This window comes from Panthera onca, chromosome A2, assembly GCF_046562875.1.
Source record: "Panthera onca isolate mPanOnc1 chromosome A2, mPanOnc1 haplotype 2, whole genome shotgun sequence".
Taxonomy (NCBI): Eukaryota; Metazoa; Chordata; class Mammalia; order Carnivora; family Felidae; genus Panthera; species Panthera onca.
The window spans coordinates 122868936-122885704 of record NC_138340.1 but is presented as its reverse complement, the minus strand read 5'-3'; the positions used below and the strand labels follow the sequence as shown (position 1 = coordinate 122885704).

The window sequence follows — 16769 nt, the reverse complement described above, 5'->3', positions numbered from 1 at the left end:
GAGCCGAAATCAAAAGTCCTATGTTTAACCAACTGAGCCACCCGGGTGCCACCAGAGGCAAAACTATTTGAATCCTTACAGAGTTCTGAATCTACGGTGATGCAAATAGTACTTATATTTTAATTAAACAGTCAGCTGTTTATCGAATATTTTTGTGCTGGCCATTATGCAAAGATTCAGTGAAATAAGCCATGCTGAATGATATGTATATTCCATGTGTCATATTCCTAATAAATGATTTCCTTAATCCTTACCCTTCACTTATTCCCCATTAAAAAAAGAAAAAAAAGCCCACCTAAAAGGCTCAAGTAGATTAGAAATGTCACAACTAATTAACTGGTTTTGCCTAGAAGTGGCAGAAAGTATAAACAAATTTTTGCTTTCCATTTTTTTACTTCTATGCTTCTCTCTCCACGGGGTGTCCCCGAAAGGGAGTTTCGGACCTTGGTAATTGAGATGGTGATGGCCACGGATATGTCCTGTCACTTCCAACAAATCAAAGCAATGAAGACTGCTCTGCAGCAGCCAGAAGCGTGAGTGCCCCTGTGACCTCATGTGTTTTTATGGGTGTCCGAAGAGGTGCTTGTCCACGTTGTAGCATCTTTGAAGAACACCTTCTTCAGAGAACGTTACTGAATAGTCTCATAAAGTGGGGATGTTTGGAGGAAAGAGCATGAGAATTGTACATATCACAGATAGATTTTCATCAGGTTTGAAATAATAGGACCAGTAACAATTTGCTCCAATTAGAATTTAAAATAATTCTTCGTGGGAAACTAAATCATCAAAGATTCACTCAGCGGAGAGGCCACAAAAGGCAGTGAGTGACTCTTGGGTTCTTGTCTTTTTGAACGATGCGGTCGTTCCAGAGATACTTTTGAGTCTATATGTGAGGTGTGCAGCTCAATAAACATGGAGACTCAGCTGATGACCAGCTCAGTTGCAGGATGAAATGTTGCTTTCCCCCAGTTCAGCTGAAGTGGGGTTTGAGATGGGAGAATAGAAGAGATAAAACAAAGCAATGATTTTTAAAAACTCTGAAAGTTTGATCCTCACGTGTTTGGGTCCTTTGGGTTGACAGAATTGAAAAGCCGAAAGCATTATCCCTGATGTTGCACACAGCAGACATTAGCCATCCAGCAAAAGCATGGGAGCTCCATCATCGCTGGACAATGTCACTCCTGGAGGAGTTCTTCAGACAGGTACCTTGTTGTGCTACTCCTCAGGGCTGTCATCAGTAGATATTTCTGAATTTTCTATTTCAGCAATGCTATAATAAGACTATAGGAACTGCAGTAATTTTCTTTGGGGAGTAAGGTTTCATAGCTTTTTGTTTGTTTGTTTTTTTGTTTTGTTTGGTTTTGTTTGTTTCTTGGTCATGTGATGTCTGACTCTTACCTAAATTTTGATTCTCAGAACATTATGGTGTCTCTATCCTATACATTTCTGTTTGGAAAAAGAAAAAAGTACTTGTTTTTGGCAGTCTTTTGTCAAAATGTCAACTGGTTACTTTCCTTTTTACTCTTTATTTTAATGGGTTGACCAAATGGTAGTTGCTTTTGCATTGTCCTGTAGGATTAGCATGTTAATCTTTAACTCATAAAAATTTAGCTGTTATAATTGGTTGGGTTGTTTCTTTTGAGCAGATAAGCCATGTTGTCAAATTCCAAAGTGAGGTGTGGCAATTTGTGGTCAGGAAATCACTAGATGCTGCTGCTTCAATTATATTTAAACTTACTACATCCTAAGACACAGGGTTGTGTTTTCTACAAGGGTAGCCAGAGTCTTTAGTGAGTAGGCAGTACTTTAAAATTAAATTTAAAAAGGGGCGCCTGGGTGGCTCAGTCAGTTGAGCGTCCGACTTCAGCTCAGGTCATGATCTCACAGCTTGTGAGTTCGAGCCCCGCATCGGGCTCTCTGCTGACAGCTCAGAGCCTGGAGCCTGCTTCAATTCTGTGTATCCTTCTTTCTCTGCCCCTACCCTGCTTGTGCTCATTCTTTCTCTCTCTCATAAATGAATAAATGTTAAAAAAATTTTTTTTAAATAATATTAAATTTTAAAAAAGGTACACAGAAGTAGAGAAATAGGGGAATAAGTGCATAGTACCAAAAACTGATGTCTTCTCTAGAAGAGCTGCCATTAAAACATCTGCTTTGAGATACGAGGTCCTGAGGTTGGAGGCAAGATGACATATGCAGACTGTGGGGCCTGAATTACAGCCAATTCACATCAGTACAGTTAATTCAGTTCTTGTTACTTCATGAAGGGTGGTTCATGTCATGGACTCAGACTTCTGACACTGCACAGAACATTTATGAAGGCCAGTTTCAACCTTGTCCCATGAACCGACAAGAGATAGGGTCTTTCACTGGTTACTTAATTTTTGGAAGCAAATTACTCCTATGATTACTCTTCTTCTGGGATTCTGGTTTGAATGGGAGAATTGTAGAAGGCATCTATATGTGTGTGTGTTTTCTTCTGAAACTGTACACAGTATCCAGTGATGAGGTGGGACTAGAGTTAACAGCATATTCAACGAAGTCCAGATGACTCTTCGTTGTTTTTTCTATTCCACCTGGTTCGTGGGACTAATCAAATCACTCTTCTAGTTCCTAATGGACTTATCTGAGATTTGTGTTTTAGGACATGGTAGTGGGGAGTGGATTTAGGGGAAGGTTGTACCAGATGTTTTCTTAGGGTCCTTCTGGCATTACATGGTCTACACTTCCTTCATACTGTCTAGGAGTTCACATCAGGATATGCATATACACACGCACCCCTCAGCTGTTATGTGAATACACCAGCAGGTACCCTATTCTGCATTTGGCTGTTTCCCTTTGCAAAGGCATTGGTTGGTCTCTCAGACTAGTTCTCACGGAGAACCTAGTGGTATGTGAGGAACTAGAGCTGTATAGGTGTGGCCTTATATATATAAGAATGACTCTGCAAATTCATCCTTAATCAAGGGCTAATTTTGAACCATTTTTCCAGAAGCTCTTTTCCTAATATTAGTGAGAGGATTTTCTGTAAATACCCCCTCTCCATTATCATATGCTTTCTTTAATATTGCTTGTGTAATAACACCCCTAATGGCTAGGAGTATTTAATTTGTAGCCAAAGGTCGGTGATAGTAACTCATGTAAGTTTGAGGGAATGAAATGATTCCTTCTTTTAATTGTGAGTGGATATGAGAAATTACTTAAACATGTGCACATTTTCCCCATGAAAGAAACCTTGTTTGCATACACATATGTTTGAATTGAATGAAAACGTGCTAGAGGCAATGTGAAAATAACCTTATTGAATTTCTTGCCCATTGGGAATGGAATGTTAGCTCACTGGACTGGAACTACTTTTTAGTAATTATGATTCAGTAAATTATTTTTATTGACTTAATATTTTAACCCAGATGCCATAAGCCATTGTAAGTAACCCATGTAGGAGAAATGTTGCCTCAGTTCTTAACTATAGATTTTAAATCAGACAGTTCAAATGGGAAATCTCAATGGGACTGTAGAGTCTTTGAAAGTATTACATTTGGAAGTTGGGTTATAATTCAAAATAAGGGCATAGCCTCAGTACTGAAAGACCAGACCTTCCATGCTTTGCTAAAAGAGTAAGTTATATCTTAAGTATTATAACCATATTTTACAAAATCTAAGCTACTGCTTCAGGGTGCTTCTCAATGAAATATTGACTTTAAAGAAGTATAAGTTTGCCTTTTTGGTAAATACATGCTATAAAAGTCTTGAGGTTCATTTCATTTATATTGTTGTTTATTTTTATATTTTGCAAATGTTCTCTACAATTCTTTTAATATCTTCTGTGTCTGTGGTTATTTCTCTGTTATTATTATTATTATTTTAAATGCTTATTTATTTATTTTGGGAGAGAGAGGGAAAAAGTGTGAGTGGGAGAGGGGCAGAGATGGAGAGAGAGAATCTCAAGCAGGCTCTGCACTGATAGCGAGGCTCCATCAATGTGGGGCTCAATCCTATGAAGTATGAGATCATGACCTGAGCCAAAGTCAAGAGTTGAATGCTTAGCTGACTGAGCCACCATATTTCCCCATTTTAATTTTTTTAATTTTTAATTTTTAAAGTTTATTTTACTGAGAGAGAGAGAGAGAGAGAGAGAGGGAGAGAGAGGGGGAGAGAGAGAGAGAGAGTGCACATGTGTGAGTGGAGGAGGAGCAGAGAGAGAGGGAGACAGAGAATCCCAAGCATCCTCTGCATTGTCAGTGCAGAGCCCTATGTAGGGCTCGAACTCGAACTTGCAAACTGTGAGATAGTGACCTGAGCCAAAATCAAGAATGGGATCCATAACTGACTGAGCCACCTAAGTGCCCTTGCAAACTGTGAGATAGTGACCTGAGCCAAAATCAAGAATGGGATCCACAACTGACTGAGCCACCTAAGTGCCCCTATTTCCTCATTTTTAATTTTCATTTCATATATTAGTGTTTGTGCCCTTTCTTCTCTATGAAATTAGCTAATCATTTGATTATTTTATTGTTTCTTTTTTATTTTATAATACCTTAATTGAGGTTTTCATTTGTACTAATTCATTTCTTCTGCTTGAGTTTACTTTGTTCTTTTGTTAACTTCCTGAGATGGATGCTTAATTCACTTATTTACATTCTGCCTGTTTAACATTACTAAGACTAGGAGTTTGTCTTTTTCTTATGAATCTTACCGATTCATATATGCAGTATGTTTACAGTCACTCCTTTCTAAATATTCTGGAATTTTGGTGTAGATTTTTCTTTTACCCAAGAGTTGCTTCTGATAGAAGTGTTTGTTTATATAATTTCCAGTGGTAGGGTCTTTTGCTTTCTAGTTTTGTAATTATTTGTGGGTTATTGAAATTAAATCACAGAAATTTTTCATTGTTTGGATTTTATTGTGAATCATTTGTCACCTACTGTATAATCAGTGTTGTGAGTATTCACTGCTCTTGAAAAATATATTTATTTTCTTCTTGCAGGATATAAAATTCAAAGAATACTGTATACACCTACCTTATCCATTATGTCATATAGGTATTTTATATATCATTAAAATTTTTTTGATCTTTTGTAGGATGACAAGTGTTTCTATTTTTTTTTTCTATGTAGTATGAAGGTTGATTCTATGTTACTTGGTTCTTGGATATTAATAACTATTAGACCATCATAATTTACTGTACCCCTTATCATTATAAAGCCTGCCTCTGTAGCTCATCTAATGCTTTTACCTAGAATTCAAATTTGACTCATTTTAAGAATATGACCCCTATATTTGCATAGATTTTTATGTTTCACCTTTCAGAAACACTTTGGTTTGGGTGTGCCTTTTAAACACTGTATATAGGGGCTTCTGGGTTGGCTCAGTTGGTTAAGTGTCCGACTTCGGCTCAGGTCATGATCTCGCAGTTTGTGGGTTCGACAGCTTAGAGCCGGGAGCCTGCTTCGAATTTTGTGTCTCTCTCCCTCTGCTTCTCTCCTGCTCACACTCCATCTCTCTCTCTGTCTCTCTGAAAAATAAACATTAAAAATAAATAAACACTGTACATAGTTGAAGTTTTTTTATGAGGTGATCTAAGATTCTTTTCTTTTATTATTTGAAATCAGCTATATTAACTGAATATCCATTGAAATGACAGAAATACTTGATCTTAGGTGCCATGACATTTTACATTATGCTTTCTGTTTTTATGGTTTCTTCTTAAATAGTTCACTGTATTGGCTATGCTGTCTGCTTTGTTATGTATTTACTTCTTCTGATGACTTGGAAGTTTTATATTATATTTTCAGTTTTTCCAGTGGCTAACTTGATAATAAAAAATTTTACATTCTCTATTTATTTCGATAGTATCTATTGCTTCCTTGTTATAAAAATTAGTAAACTTCTATTCCTCTCACCTCTTCCCTAGCACCTGTTTTTAGCTGGCTTTATTAACTGGTTTAATTATTGTAGTCTGTCTTTTATTATTTAAATTTAGTTATGTTTTTTTAATTATCAAGTTTAAATGATATGTTCTTTTTTTTTTTGTTTTGTTTTGTTTTGTTTTTAATATATGAAATTTATTGTCAAATTGGTTTCCATACAACACCCAGTGCTCATCCCAAAAGGTGCCCTCCTCAATACCCATCACCCACCCCCCATCAACCCTCAGTTTGTTCTCAGTTTTTAACAGTCTCTTATGCTTTGGCTCTCTCCCACTCTAACCTCTTTTTTTTTTTTCCTTCCCCTCCCCCATGGGTTTCTGTTACGTTTCTCAGAATCCACATAAGACTGAAAACATATGGTATCTGTCTTTCTCTGTGTGGCTTATTTCACTTAGCATCACACTCTCCAGTTCCATCCATGTTGCTACAAAAGGCCATATTTCATTCTTTCTCATTGCCACGTAGTATTCCATTGTGTATATAAACCACAATTTCTTTATCCATTCATCAGTTGATGGACATTTAGGCTCTTTCCATAATTTGGCTATTGTTGAGAGTGCTGCTATAAACATTGGGGTACAAGTGCCCCTGTGCATCAGTACTCCTGTATCCCTTGGGTAAATTCCTAGCAGTGCTATTGCTGGGTCATAGGGTAGGTCTATTTTTAATTTTCTGAGGAACCTCCCCACTGCTTTCCAGAGCGGCTGCACCAATTTGCATTCCCACCAACAGTGCAAGAGGGTTCCCGTTTCTCCACATCCTCGCCAGCATCTATAGTCTCCTGATTTGTTCATTTTGGCCACTCTGACTGGCGCGAGGTGATATCTGAGTGTGGTTTTGATTTGTATTTCCCTGATAAGGAGCGACGTTGAACATCTTTTCATGTGCCTGTTGGCCATCCGGATGTCTTCTTTAGAGAAGTGTCTATCCAAGTTTTCTGCCCATTTCTTCACTGGGTTATTTGTTTTTCAGGTGTGGAGTTTGGTGAGCTCTTTATAGATTTTGGATACTAGCCCTTTGTCCGATATGTCATTTGCAAATATCTTTTCCCATTCCGTTGGTTGCCTTTTAGTTTTGTTGGTTGTTTCCTTTGCTGTGCAGAAGCTTTTTATCTTCATAAGGTCCCAGTAGTTCATTTTTGCTTTTAATTCCCTTGCCTTTGGGGATGTGTCGAGTAAGAGATTGCTACAGCTGAGGTCAGAGAGGTCTTTTCCTGCTTTCTCCTCTAAGGTTTTGATGGTTTCCTGCACCAACACAGCGGTGAGATACCGGGGAGAGAGCTAAATGATATATTCTTACCCCCATCTACAACAGATAAGAAAGCCAGTGTTTATTCATTACCTTCCAATACCATTCCCCATTTTTTTTCATAACATAATTAACTCCTTATTGCTAGTTGTTGGCTATCATACTTCTAAATTGTCCTGAGTTTTTAAATGAGCATTCTCTGGCATGTACGACATGCTGTTTACAAAAGATAAACCTTAAACAATACGACTTGGAAAGGTGGAAAACATATCTGGCAAAAGCATAATTTTCTAGTTTGTTTTTGTCTTGGTTCTACTCACTGCTGGTACTTTAGCTCTGGTTGATCTTCCATCGGTTGGCCAAAGTTGTTCTTCAAGTGGTTTCTTTTAGAAGAACGAATGCAACACATTTTTGTGTACTTGCCAGTTTTTCTACTGCTATTATATTTGGGCCATAGTTTGCTTGCTTTTTTTTTTTCTTGGTGGGTGGTGGGCCAGGGGTGGAATCAAGCTTTCTTTCCCTGAAGACTTCTTTAGATTTCACTCAAATATGTTCTACCTGTGCATATTGCTATGGAGGGGTTGGAGGCCCTGCTGTAATTATTTTCATGTCTAGGTGATGTATCTTTTTGCTTATGTGCCCTAAAGGATCATTTCTTTACCTTTGAAGCCCACTGACAGAACTGGGATATATTTCAATAATGATTGTTCTGTAATAGCTTTTCTCGGGACCTGGTCTGTTCTTTTCCTCTATAGATTCAGGTTACATTGATTAAATCTTTGAATGCTTTCCTTTTCCATTTATTTATTTCTCTTTTTTAGGGAAAGCAGTTATTCATATGTTGTCTCTCTTTTGTTTCTCTTCCATGTCTATCACTTTTCTTTTAAACCTTCATTAACTCTTTGATCAGGGGTATTTGTGTGGCCTGCTTTTTACACTCCTGACCTCTATGCCCCTTACTGTGTTTCCATCGAGAAAAACTCTTGTTTGTGCAGCTTCGTATGCAATCTTCCTTTATGCAATGGTCTGTTTTTCTTTTCCGTTAGTTACAAAACTATCCTTTGTACTGAGGCTTTTGCCCTTCTTAAAAAATATTGATGTCTTCAGTAAAAAGGAAAGTGTTTGAATAATTCCACATGGGCCAGTAGTTATAGAACCATATAACATTGTTTCAATCAAGTTGAATTCACCAGAAGTACACCTTTCCACATTACTTTCTGCAAATTACTTTTTTTCCAATTCATAAATGTACCTGTCATCCAAAGGGAATTCAATGACCACTATTTTAAAATAGGGTTTTAATCGTTGAGCCTGCTCAGCTCAATTAAATCCAAAAGATGTATGTGATGTATAGATGTGGGTACAGACAAGTCCATGGGATAAGAAGTTGTTTTATAGCTTGTACTTTTTCAGTAATAAAATCCAAACTAATGCTTACGTCTTAATAGTCAAGTGGTTAGTGTTTCCCACCTCTTCTTCTAAACCACCCCCATTAAAATGTACCAAAAAACCAACTTGTATCCCTGCTTCATAGGGAATAAGAGTGGGTTTTACTTGTTTAAGCTGAGATATCCCACAGAACCATCTACACCACAACAGTTTATGTCATAAATCCTCTTCCTTCTTTTTATACTGCCCAAGAAGAAATAGCTCAGGGGTAAATTATTTTTATCATGTCAAGGAATACTCAGAAGCAGAGGAGCCATTGTGTCCCATGGGGTGTCTATCCAGGAAAGGGTGCAGAAGGAACTGAGCCACTTGAGGACTGTTCCTGAGACCCTTGGATGTCCCCAGCACCTATTGTGACCCCACCATTCAGCTTCCTCAGACGCCCATTCCTTTTCCTTCCTTTCCTTTTGTGTGTATGAACCAGCATCCTTTCTCTTCGATAACATGCCTTAGAAAGAAAACGTATTTAGTTTTTGAACTTGGCCTAGTTTTTGAATGACGTTGTTACTTTTCACGTACTATTAATTTATTGGTAGTATTTATTATAATCAGAGTGTATTTGAGATAATAAATTCACTAAATGTTCCTCAAATCTTGACTTAAATATTAGAGATATCTATTAGAAAACAATAATAGTTTTTTATTTATTTACATATATTTTCTCATTATTTAATCCTCATCATAACCTGATGAGATAAGTATTATTATCCATACTTTATAGAACATAAGACTGAAATGTAGAGAAGGAAAGTCAACTTCCTGTGATCATACAGCTAGAGGGAGAAAGGCCAGATTCAAGCCCAAATCAGTAGCCATTAACCTGAGCAAATTCTAGCCTTATAAAATGAATCAGCACACCTTCACTACTATAAGAAAGCTGTCATATTTTTCCTTTCCTCTAGGTGTGTGACTAAAGTCACACGGGTTTTAATTTTTTTTATTATTGTTTATTTGCTTTTGAGAGAGAGAGAAAGAGAGAGCGTGAGCAGGGGAGGGGCAGAGAGAGATAGAGACAGGGAATTCGAAGCAGGCTCCAGGCTCTGAACTATCAGCACAGAGCCCAATGCAGGGCCAGAACCCACGAGCTGTGAGATCATGACCTGAGCCAAAATTGGACGCTTAACCAACTGAGCCACCCAGGCGCCCCTGGTTCAGGTTTTAAAAAATCATCTCCCTCAATATTTAGACTCTCGATAGTACTCGCTTATTATAGTGATGGTTTTTTAGTGAGATTGAGAATATATTGGTCAGAAAATTATTATTGTCTAACTTGGTAAACACAAGCAGGTATTTACTCTGTTTCATTTTTTGGTCCACTGTTCATTATGGACTGAGCCCTGTGCTTAAGACCCCAGAGCACTTACCTCAGGTATGTGGCTTTAGGTAGCAACACTAGCAGAATAAATCCGATCAGTCTGGTTTGAATTTGTGTCTTGGCAGGGGTGGGAGGAAGAGGTTCACTGGCTCAAGAAAGGCCACACAGATTGATGAAAACTTGAGAACACACAGGAATTCTGGCTGCAGTTTTAGCTCTAGGCCACAGAACTCGTTGGCTTTTCTTTCCTCGGGCACCAATTGCCGCCCGATGAGGCTTTCTGTACAACAGCATGTGCCTTTGCAGTTGGATGGAATGATTGGACCCCAGAGGGTTTCAGCCTCTTGGTGTCTTTTATGCACAGGATCAGGCCCCAGAAGAACTTATTACATAATGTAATTGTAATAATTATAATAAAGACCAGTGGCCTTTGTGGCAATTGAAGTTGCTAAATAAAATCTGGGCAACTCCACCTACTGATCTTAATTTACTGTGACCTCCTATTTTTCCAGGGTGACAGAGAAGCAGAGCTGGGGCTGCCCTTTTCTCCTCTGTGCGACAGAAAGTCAACGATGGTTGCTCAGTCGCAAGTGGGTACGTGTTGACAGCCCTTTGGATGGAAAGGAAAAACGGACTGGGGTTGCCTGGAAGTAAGCGCAGATGCTCCCAGTGATACTTTGGCTGGGAATCTGGCTCCATTCTGCTGTGCCATGCTTAAGACTTTGGCTGATTGGGTTGTTAGAGCCCCTCTCCCCATCCTTGTCCCTGGAATGTGGCTGGTTCATAGGAAGATTAGACAGTGGTGCTCTGCTGTGTTTATCAGTCCCCACTAAGAGCAGAAAGAGCCTCAACTTTCCAACATGGTAAGAATCAGTGACAGGAAGCCCATTGTATTTCAACCTCTCCATTCTGCATGCAACACTGGAAGTCTCCCTGTCATTTCTCCCCAGTGATGCTTCCTTTGGCCCTGTTTCCAGGACAGTCCTATTTCCTGGATGACCTTAATTCCAGGAATGGCTCATTTTAAATGTTTCCTTCTTTTTAAAAACTTTTTAGCACATTTTTTTAAAATAAAGATAATTTTGTACTGCTAATAACCATAATATATATGAATTACAAAAATCCTTAGATATGAGGGTCCCAGTATCACACATTAATCAAATATCATCAGTGATCTCCACCTTGGAAGAGTCTGAAATTATTCAAAAAATAAATTCAACAAGGATTTACTGATTTTTTTCTACTTGTGTTTTGAATACTATTTTTCATAATTGTTTTCATACTATTGTGTTGAGTTTCTATTAGGCATGGGGCACTGCTGGACACTGTACTAGATGGTATAAAAAACAAATACAAATTATAAATGCTATCTGCTCCCAAAGACATTGAGCCAGTATTGGGTGGTAGGCAAGACTTTAGGAAAACAGTGTCTGTTTGAGTGTTACAGTGCTAAGATTGAGTTTTCTATGTGGTACATTCAGGCACAGAATAGTGTCTGTGGACCGTTAGACTCAGAAAGATTTGTTGAAGGGTAATGTTTGAGTTGGGGATTAAGAAAGAAGTAGGCAGTGTAGGCAAATGGTGTAGGTGAGAGGTGTGTAACAGGCACATACATGGAAGGGCATTCCAAACAAGGGATTAGCATATACAAAGCAGGGAAATTTAAAACAGCCTAGTATGGTCAAGGAATTACAAATAATTCCATATGGTTGGAGTAGTGGGCAGAGTGTACGATGAAGTGAGGGCCGTGTATGGAGAGAAAATCAGGGCGTATCCAAAGAGTTTTAAGTAAGATTTAAAAACATATAAATGGATGCTTTAGAATGAGAGTCAGCAAACTGTAGCTGTGGGCCATATATGGCCTACCACTCAGTGCTGTAAATAATTCCATTATAAGACAGCTAAGTGCGATATTTGAGTATTGTCTATGGCTACCTTTGTACTACAGTGTGAGAGTTACGTAGCTGTCCTAGATTTGGCCCGTAGAACCTAAAATATTTACTATTTGGCCCTTTACAGAAAAAGCTTGTCAATTACTATTATAGCAAGATTTCTCTATCGGTAGCTTGGAGGGTTTTGAGTAAGACTAGAGGCGAGGAAATCAGCTGGGTGCCTTCTGCAGGCTTACAGGGAAGAGATGATGAGTGTGAGAATTGAGGAAGCACATAGACTCTCCAGGAGAAAGGTGGCATATAACATATTAAGGATTCAGCTGGATGCAAACCTAAGGTAAAGGCAGCAATCCAGATTAAGTGGTTGGACCATGGTCCCATTTATGAGGGTTGGAGGGAAAGCTGATGAGTTAGTTCTGGTTTGGACATACTGAGTTTAACTTGTAAGAAAGCAAAAAGGTGAAATAGTATCATGAAACACTTAAGCTTCAGCTTAAACTAAAATTGTAAAAGTATACCTCAATTAACTATAACACAAATTTGGCCATTAGTGTTTCCTTATCAGGATACTATGGGCATTTGGGGCAATCCTTGTTTGGTCAATTGCATTATACGGTTTTCAGCATCCTTCATTGCTGGACATTAAATGCCAAGATCACCTGCACTTCAGTCATTATGAAAACCAAATAAGCATTTGTACCAAACACTGTATTTCCTTGGATTGGTATTTCATTTCCTTCTAACTTTCACATGGCTGCATTAAGGAATGGCGACCAATAGTTTCAGGTCATATAGTTTCTCCTAACGTGTCACAGAACACTCGGGTATTTTTGAGCCATTGACACAGTGACTCCAGCCTAACATCAACTGTCTCTCCAACATGGCCGTATCTCTAAGGTACAGTTCCAGATCTGACCCCTCTCCCAGTTTCCAGCCCAGTTTCTCCCAATTCTGTTTGCCCTCTGCCATCTGGATGTGTCCCCTGCACCTAATAGTCAGCACATCTAAGTCTGAGCCCATCATTTTTTTCCCCAGTCACGTTTTGTCCCCCCGCCATCATCCCTGTGTTCTCTGCTCTGCTGTGGGAGATCTCCTTGGAGACAGCACCACTACTGCAGCACGTGGACCTGTGCCTCCATCACACATCTGCCTTATGATGAATGACACTGGGTCTCCCCTCCCTTCCCTTCCTTTGGGCTATCTCGACAGCTTCTAAAATGATTTTCTCAGCCTCAGCCCCTCCTGCTCTCTCCCTTCCAATCCCTCTTGCCAAATTAACTTTCCCAAAGAACATTTAAAAAAATCTTAACTGTGATGGTGCCCAAACACGTCAAGGAGCGTACAGTACCCATCTAAGTCTCAGCTCCTTAGCTCCACCCTCAGGAGCCTCCTGCCCTGAGCAGGTGACTACCTGCCTTCCCAAGATTCCCCTTTCCAACTCCAAAAAAGTCTTTAAGCCTCAGTCATTCCTCAGACACATCCTGCCTTTTTCCTATCCTTGTCACTTTGCTTATTCCACTCCTTCCACCTAAAGTGAAGAGCCTTAGGTCTCAGCTCAAACACACAACTCCCCTAAAGCTATTCACAGACCTCTCGTGAGAGGGAAAATATCCTTCCTTCCTTACCTTCCCAGAGGCCTTATTTGGGCTTCCCCTTGGGCCCTTTCCATATCCCCTCAGGGCCATTTTTGTGCTCAGGTCATGTCTCCTGTAAACTCCTTGAGGGTAGGCAGGTTGTGTTCTACATCTTCATCTTTTATGCAGCACCAACCACAGATCTATGACACAGTGGAGGTTGGATATGAGTTTCTTAAGCACTTTATTGCACCATCTACTAAAAAGTCATGGGAAGTTACATAGGAGAGATGGAACTCACTCATGATATTCAACTCCAGGAATAGGTTAAATGAATAAGACCAACCTTCTCTCTCCTGATCTGATCTGGAGCTCCTCTGCAGATGAAGTTTAAAAAAAAGAGAAGGTTCATCAGTTTCCATAGGGAAATATGGAAGGGACCAGTTTATGTGTAGTTCCTCTGAAGCGTTGCTGTCTCTCTTCAGGTTTTATTGATTTCATCGTGGAACCCACCTTTACTGTGCTCACGGACATGACCGAAAAGATCGTGAGTCCTTTAATTGATGAAACCTCCCAAACTGGCGGGACAGGACAGAGGCGTTCAAGGTCAGTGCAGAAGCTTGAAGGGTGAGAGTCAGGTCGGTCTCTCCACAAGAACAGAGTCACTCCTTTGGGAGCGATGGGGGTTTTTCATAATGAGGTTTGCCCTCCCTCTCTTGTAAGACAGATGTCTGCCTCTTTCTTTTTCTCAGAGGAGTTGAAGCTGTACTGTCTGTACTCTCCAGGCTGGCCGGGAAGGGAATGACCAAGGTCCACACCGTGACCGGAGCATTCCCAGTACAGGTTTCCTACCACATTCTCTCTTTCGGTGCTTTTGCTCGTGGCAACATCCACCCTGGCACTTCGATTGCCTGAGCCCAGACAGTCCTTGCTTCCCATACTCCAAAAAGACAGTCCCGCTGATCAGAGTCATCCCAAGAAATGAAACTCACTTTCATTTCTAGGTTCAGGAAGGGAATGAAGTGGAGGAAGGAAAAAAACCTGCAAGTTTTAAGCCACCCTCTGGCACGGTTTCATTATATTGAGCATAGATTAGTGGCAGGTTCTGGAGTCAGATTCCAGGTTAAACATCCCAATCCCATTACGTTGTACCTGTGTCATCTCAGGCGAGTTTTCTTGATTTCCCATGTAGGTTGTAATACTCCTAGGCTGGGGGAAAGACGAAGTGAGTTATTCAGTCTACATAAAGCCCTTATAACAGGATCAAGCACAGAGGAAATGCTTGCACCATGGCTAGTATTCCTGCCCCTCCCCTGCTTGTCCATGTAAAACCTGGGGCTTTGTCATAAATGAGAAAGGGGGGAAATGGAATTAATGGGAAAAATAAGAAAAGAGCAAGAAGGAGAGAAGGTAAGAGGAATATTAGGACAGTGGGATCCCGAACACTCAAGGTGAATGAACCCAGTGACGGCTGCTAACAAGGAGGACGGAAGCCTTCTCCCCCCTGCCCCACGGGACTGGGCTGAAATGTATCCTGCTGGTCTAGTCAGCCAAGGTTGTCAGCGGGTGCGCATTTGTGTCAGTCACTGTGCAAGCCACCTGGAAGTGTATAATACCTTAAAGTTTCCCAGGAGGCTATACTTTCTATGTTTGCAAAAATGCCCGTGTTTCAAGCTTGAAGTAATATTCATTTTAAAAAATGTCTTTTGCATGTCTCATTTCCCACAATCTCTAAGGTGTCTGTGCCTTTTCAGCTTCCCCCGAGGATACAAGGAAATCATCTTACTCTGGCCTTGGGGATCCTGGGGTCAGAGGCACTCAAGTACAGGGGGAGGTGGACCTGGAGAGAAAGAGGAACAAGTGACTGGGTAACTTGGAAAAGTGGTCAGTGTAGAAGCAGGTGGAGGCACTGTGGAACTAAGTAGGAGCCTGATTTCAAATTAGTTAACTTCGGAGAGTTGAAGCCAGAAGACTCATATGAGGGAATTCTAGTCATATTGAATAAGAAGATACCAATCAACAGAGAAGAAATACAGGGGATATGGATACTCATGAGGCTGAAATCTTGATCTTTTTCTCCTGCTGAGAATACAGAATTTCCCATCTCTCACATATGGAAAGAGGAATTGCACCCCAATAACTTGAGGAGCATTGCTCACTCCTTTGTTGGGCTTGTTCACTGGGATATGTTTTTCAAACACTAACCGTCCTCTTGGGTATGACTTTTTGATCTCCAGTTTGAACAGCATCAGTTCGGCAGATGCGAAGCGATCGGGTGTCAAGAGCACTGGCTCAGAAGGAAGTGCGCCCGTCAACAGTTCTGTCATCCCTGTTGACTATAAGAGTTTTAAAGCCACGTGGACTGAGGTGGTGCACATCAATCGGGAGAGATGGAGGGCCAAGGTGCCCAAAGGTAACATGCTACTGGGGAACCTTCCTGGAGATCTGTCCAAATCCACTTAAAAAAACAAGGCATTGCCAACCCTGATTTCTAGGTATTGCAAATGAAGCACAATCTCAGGCTGTTTATCCAAATGGCGGAATGTTAGGCTCTACCGTCTTTTGCTGTTCATTGTACGTAATGCTCAGTACATGACAGAACGAGGCAGCCCACCGAGTCCCCATTTCAGCATGACTTTTGTGCTATATGACTAAATTCCTCTTTTTGGTATAAAGATTCTACAGAGGATGGGTGTTGTTATTTCTTGGTTTTTGCTGGACTACTTTCATTCTCATTTCGTGTCATGTGACACACTTGTGAGGCCTTAATTTCTTCCTTCCTCTAAGTAAAGCCTGGCCAATAGCCACCCCTGCCATTACGTTAGGACAGAGAGAGCTTTAATATCCTTGCATACGTTTTTATCTTCCTTTCATGTTCTCAACTTCTTTTCAGTCATAACTCAGACTGATCTTCTGAGATGAAGGTAACTTGTAGGTAAAATTCATTGAGGCCAACGTCAAAATTCATATCAGAAACATCATGACTCTTGGTACTGTAAATAAAAAAGACTGAAATCTGTGCGCTTCTTGAAAGCTGAAACCCATTTGCTCATACATGTATTTGTGTTTATTGAACACATACTACATGGTCCATACATACTACATGCTCATCTTGTAGTCTAGGGAGGAACACATACCTGAGATAAGGGCGTGATGCTGTGGTGCCTGATTCCAGGGAGGCACAAAAACATAGTTGGCTCTTGGGAGCTCAGCGAGGAGCTCGGTGTGAGGGCTGATCCCAGTAGGATTTGTGGAGGTGAGCCTTCAATAATAGTCAGTGCTTGTTAACATCTACTGAATGAATCCCTACTATGTCCCAGGCTCTGTGTTCTGTGCCAGGAGTGCAGAGGTGAATAACAGA

At 40.2% G+C, this 16769-nt stretch overlaps 1 protein-coding gene across 9 annotated transcripts in view; it reads left to right on the top strand.

Moving 5' to 3' along the window:
* The window catches only part of PDE1C (phosphodiesterase 1C), a 505372-nt gene that overhangs the window by 408417 nt on the left and 80186 nt on the right, over window positions 1-16769 (top strand). For all 9 annotated transcript variants that reach the window (XR_014137301.1, XM_078440786.2, XM_078440784.2 and 6 more), the window contains exons 11-15: window positions 432-533; window positions 1082-1202; window positions 10455-10536; window positions 13894-14014; window positions 15646-15821. Coding sequence is in view for 8 of the 9 variants with exons in the window: in XM_078440786.2 (XP_078296912.1) it covers window positions 432-533; window positions 1082-1202; window positions 10455-10536; window positions 13894-14014; window positions 15646-15821 (602 nt within the window). In the remaining variant the exon portion in view is untranslated. The remainder of the gene's footprint in view (window positions 1-431; window positions 534-1081; window positions 1203-10454; window positions 10537-13893; window positions 14015-15645; window positions 15822-16769) is intronic.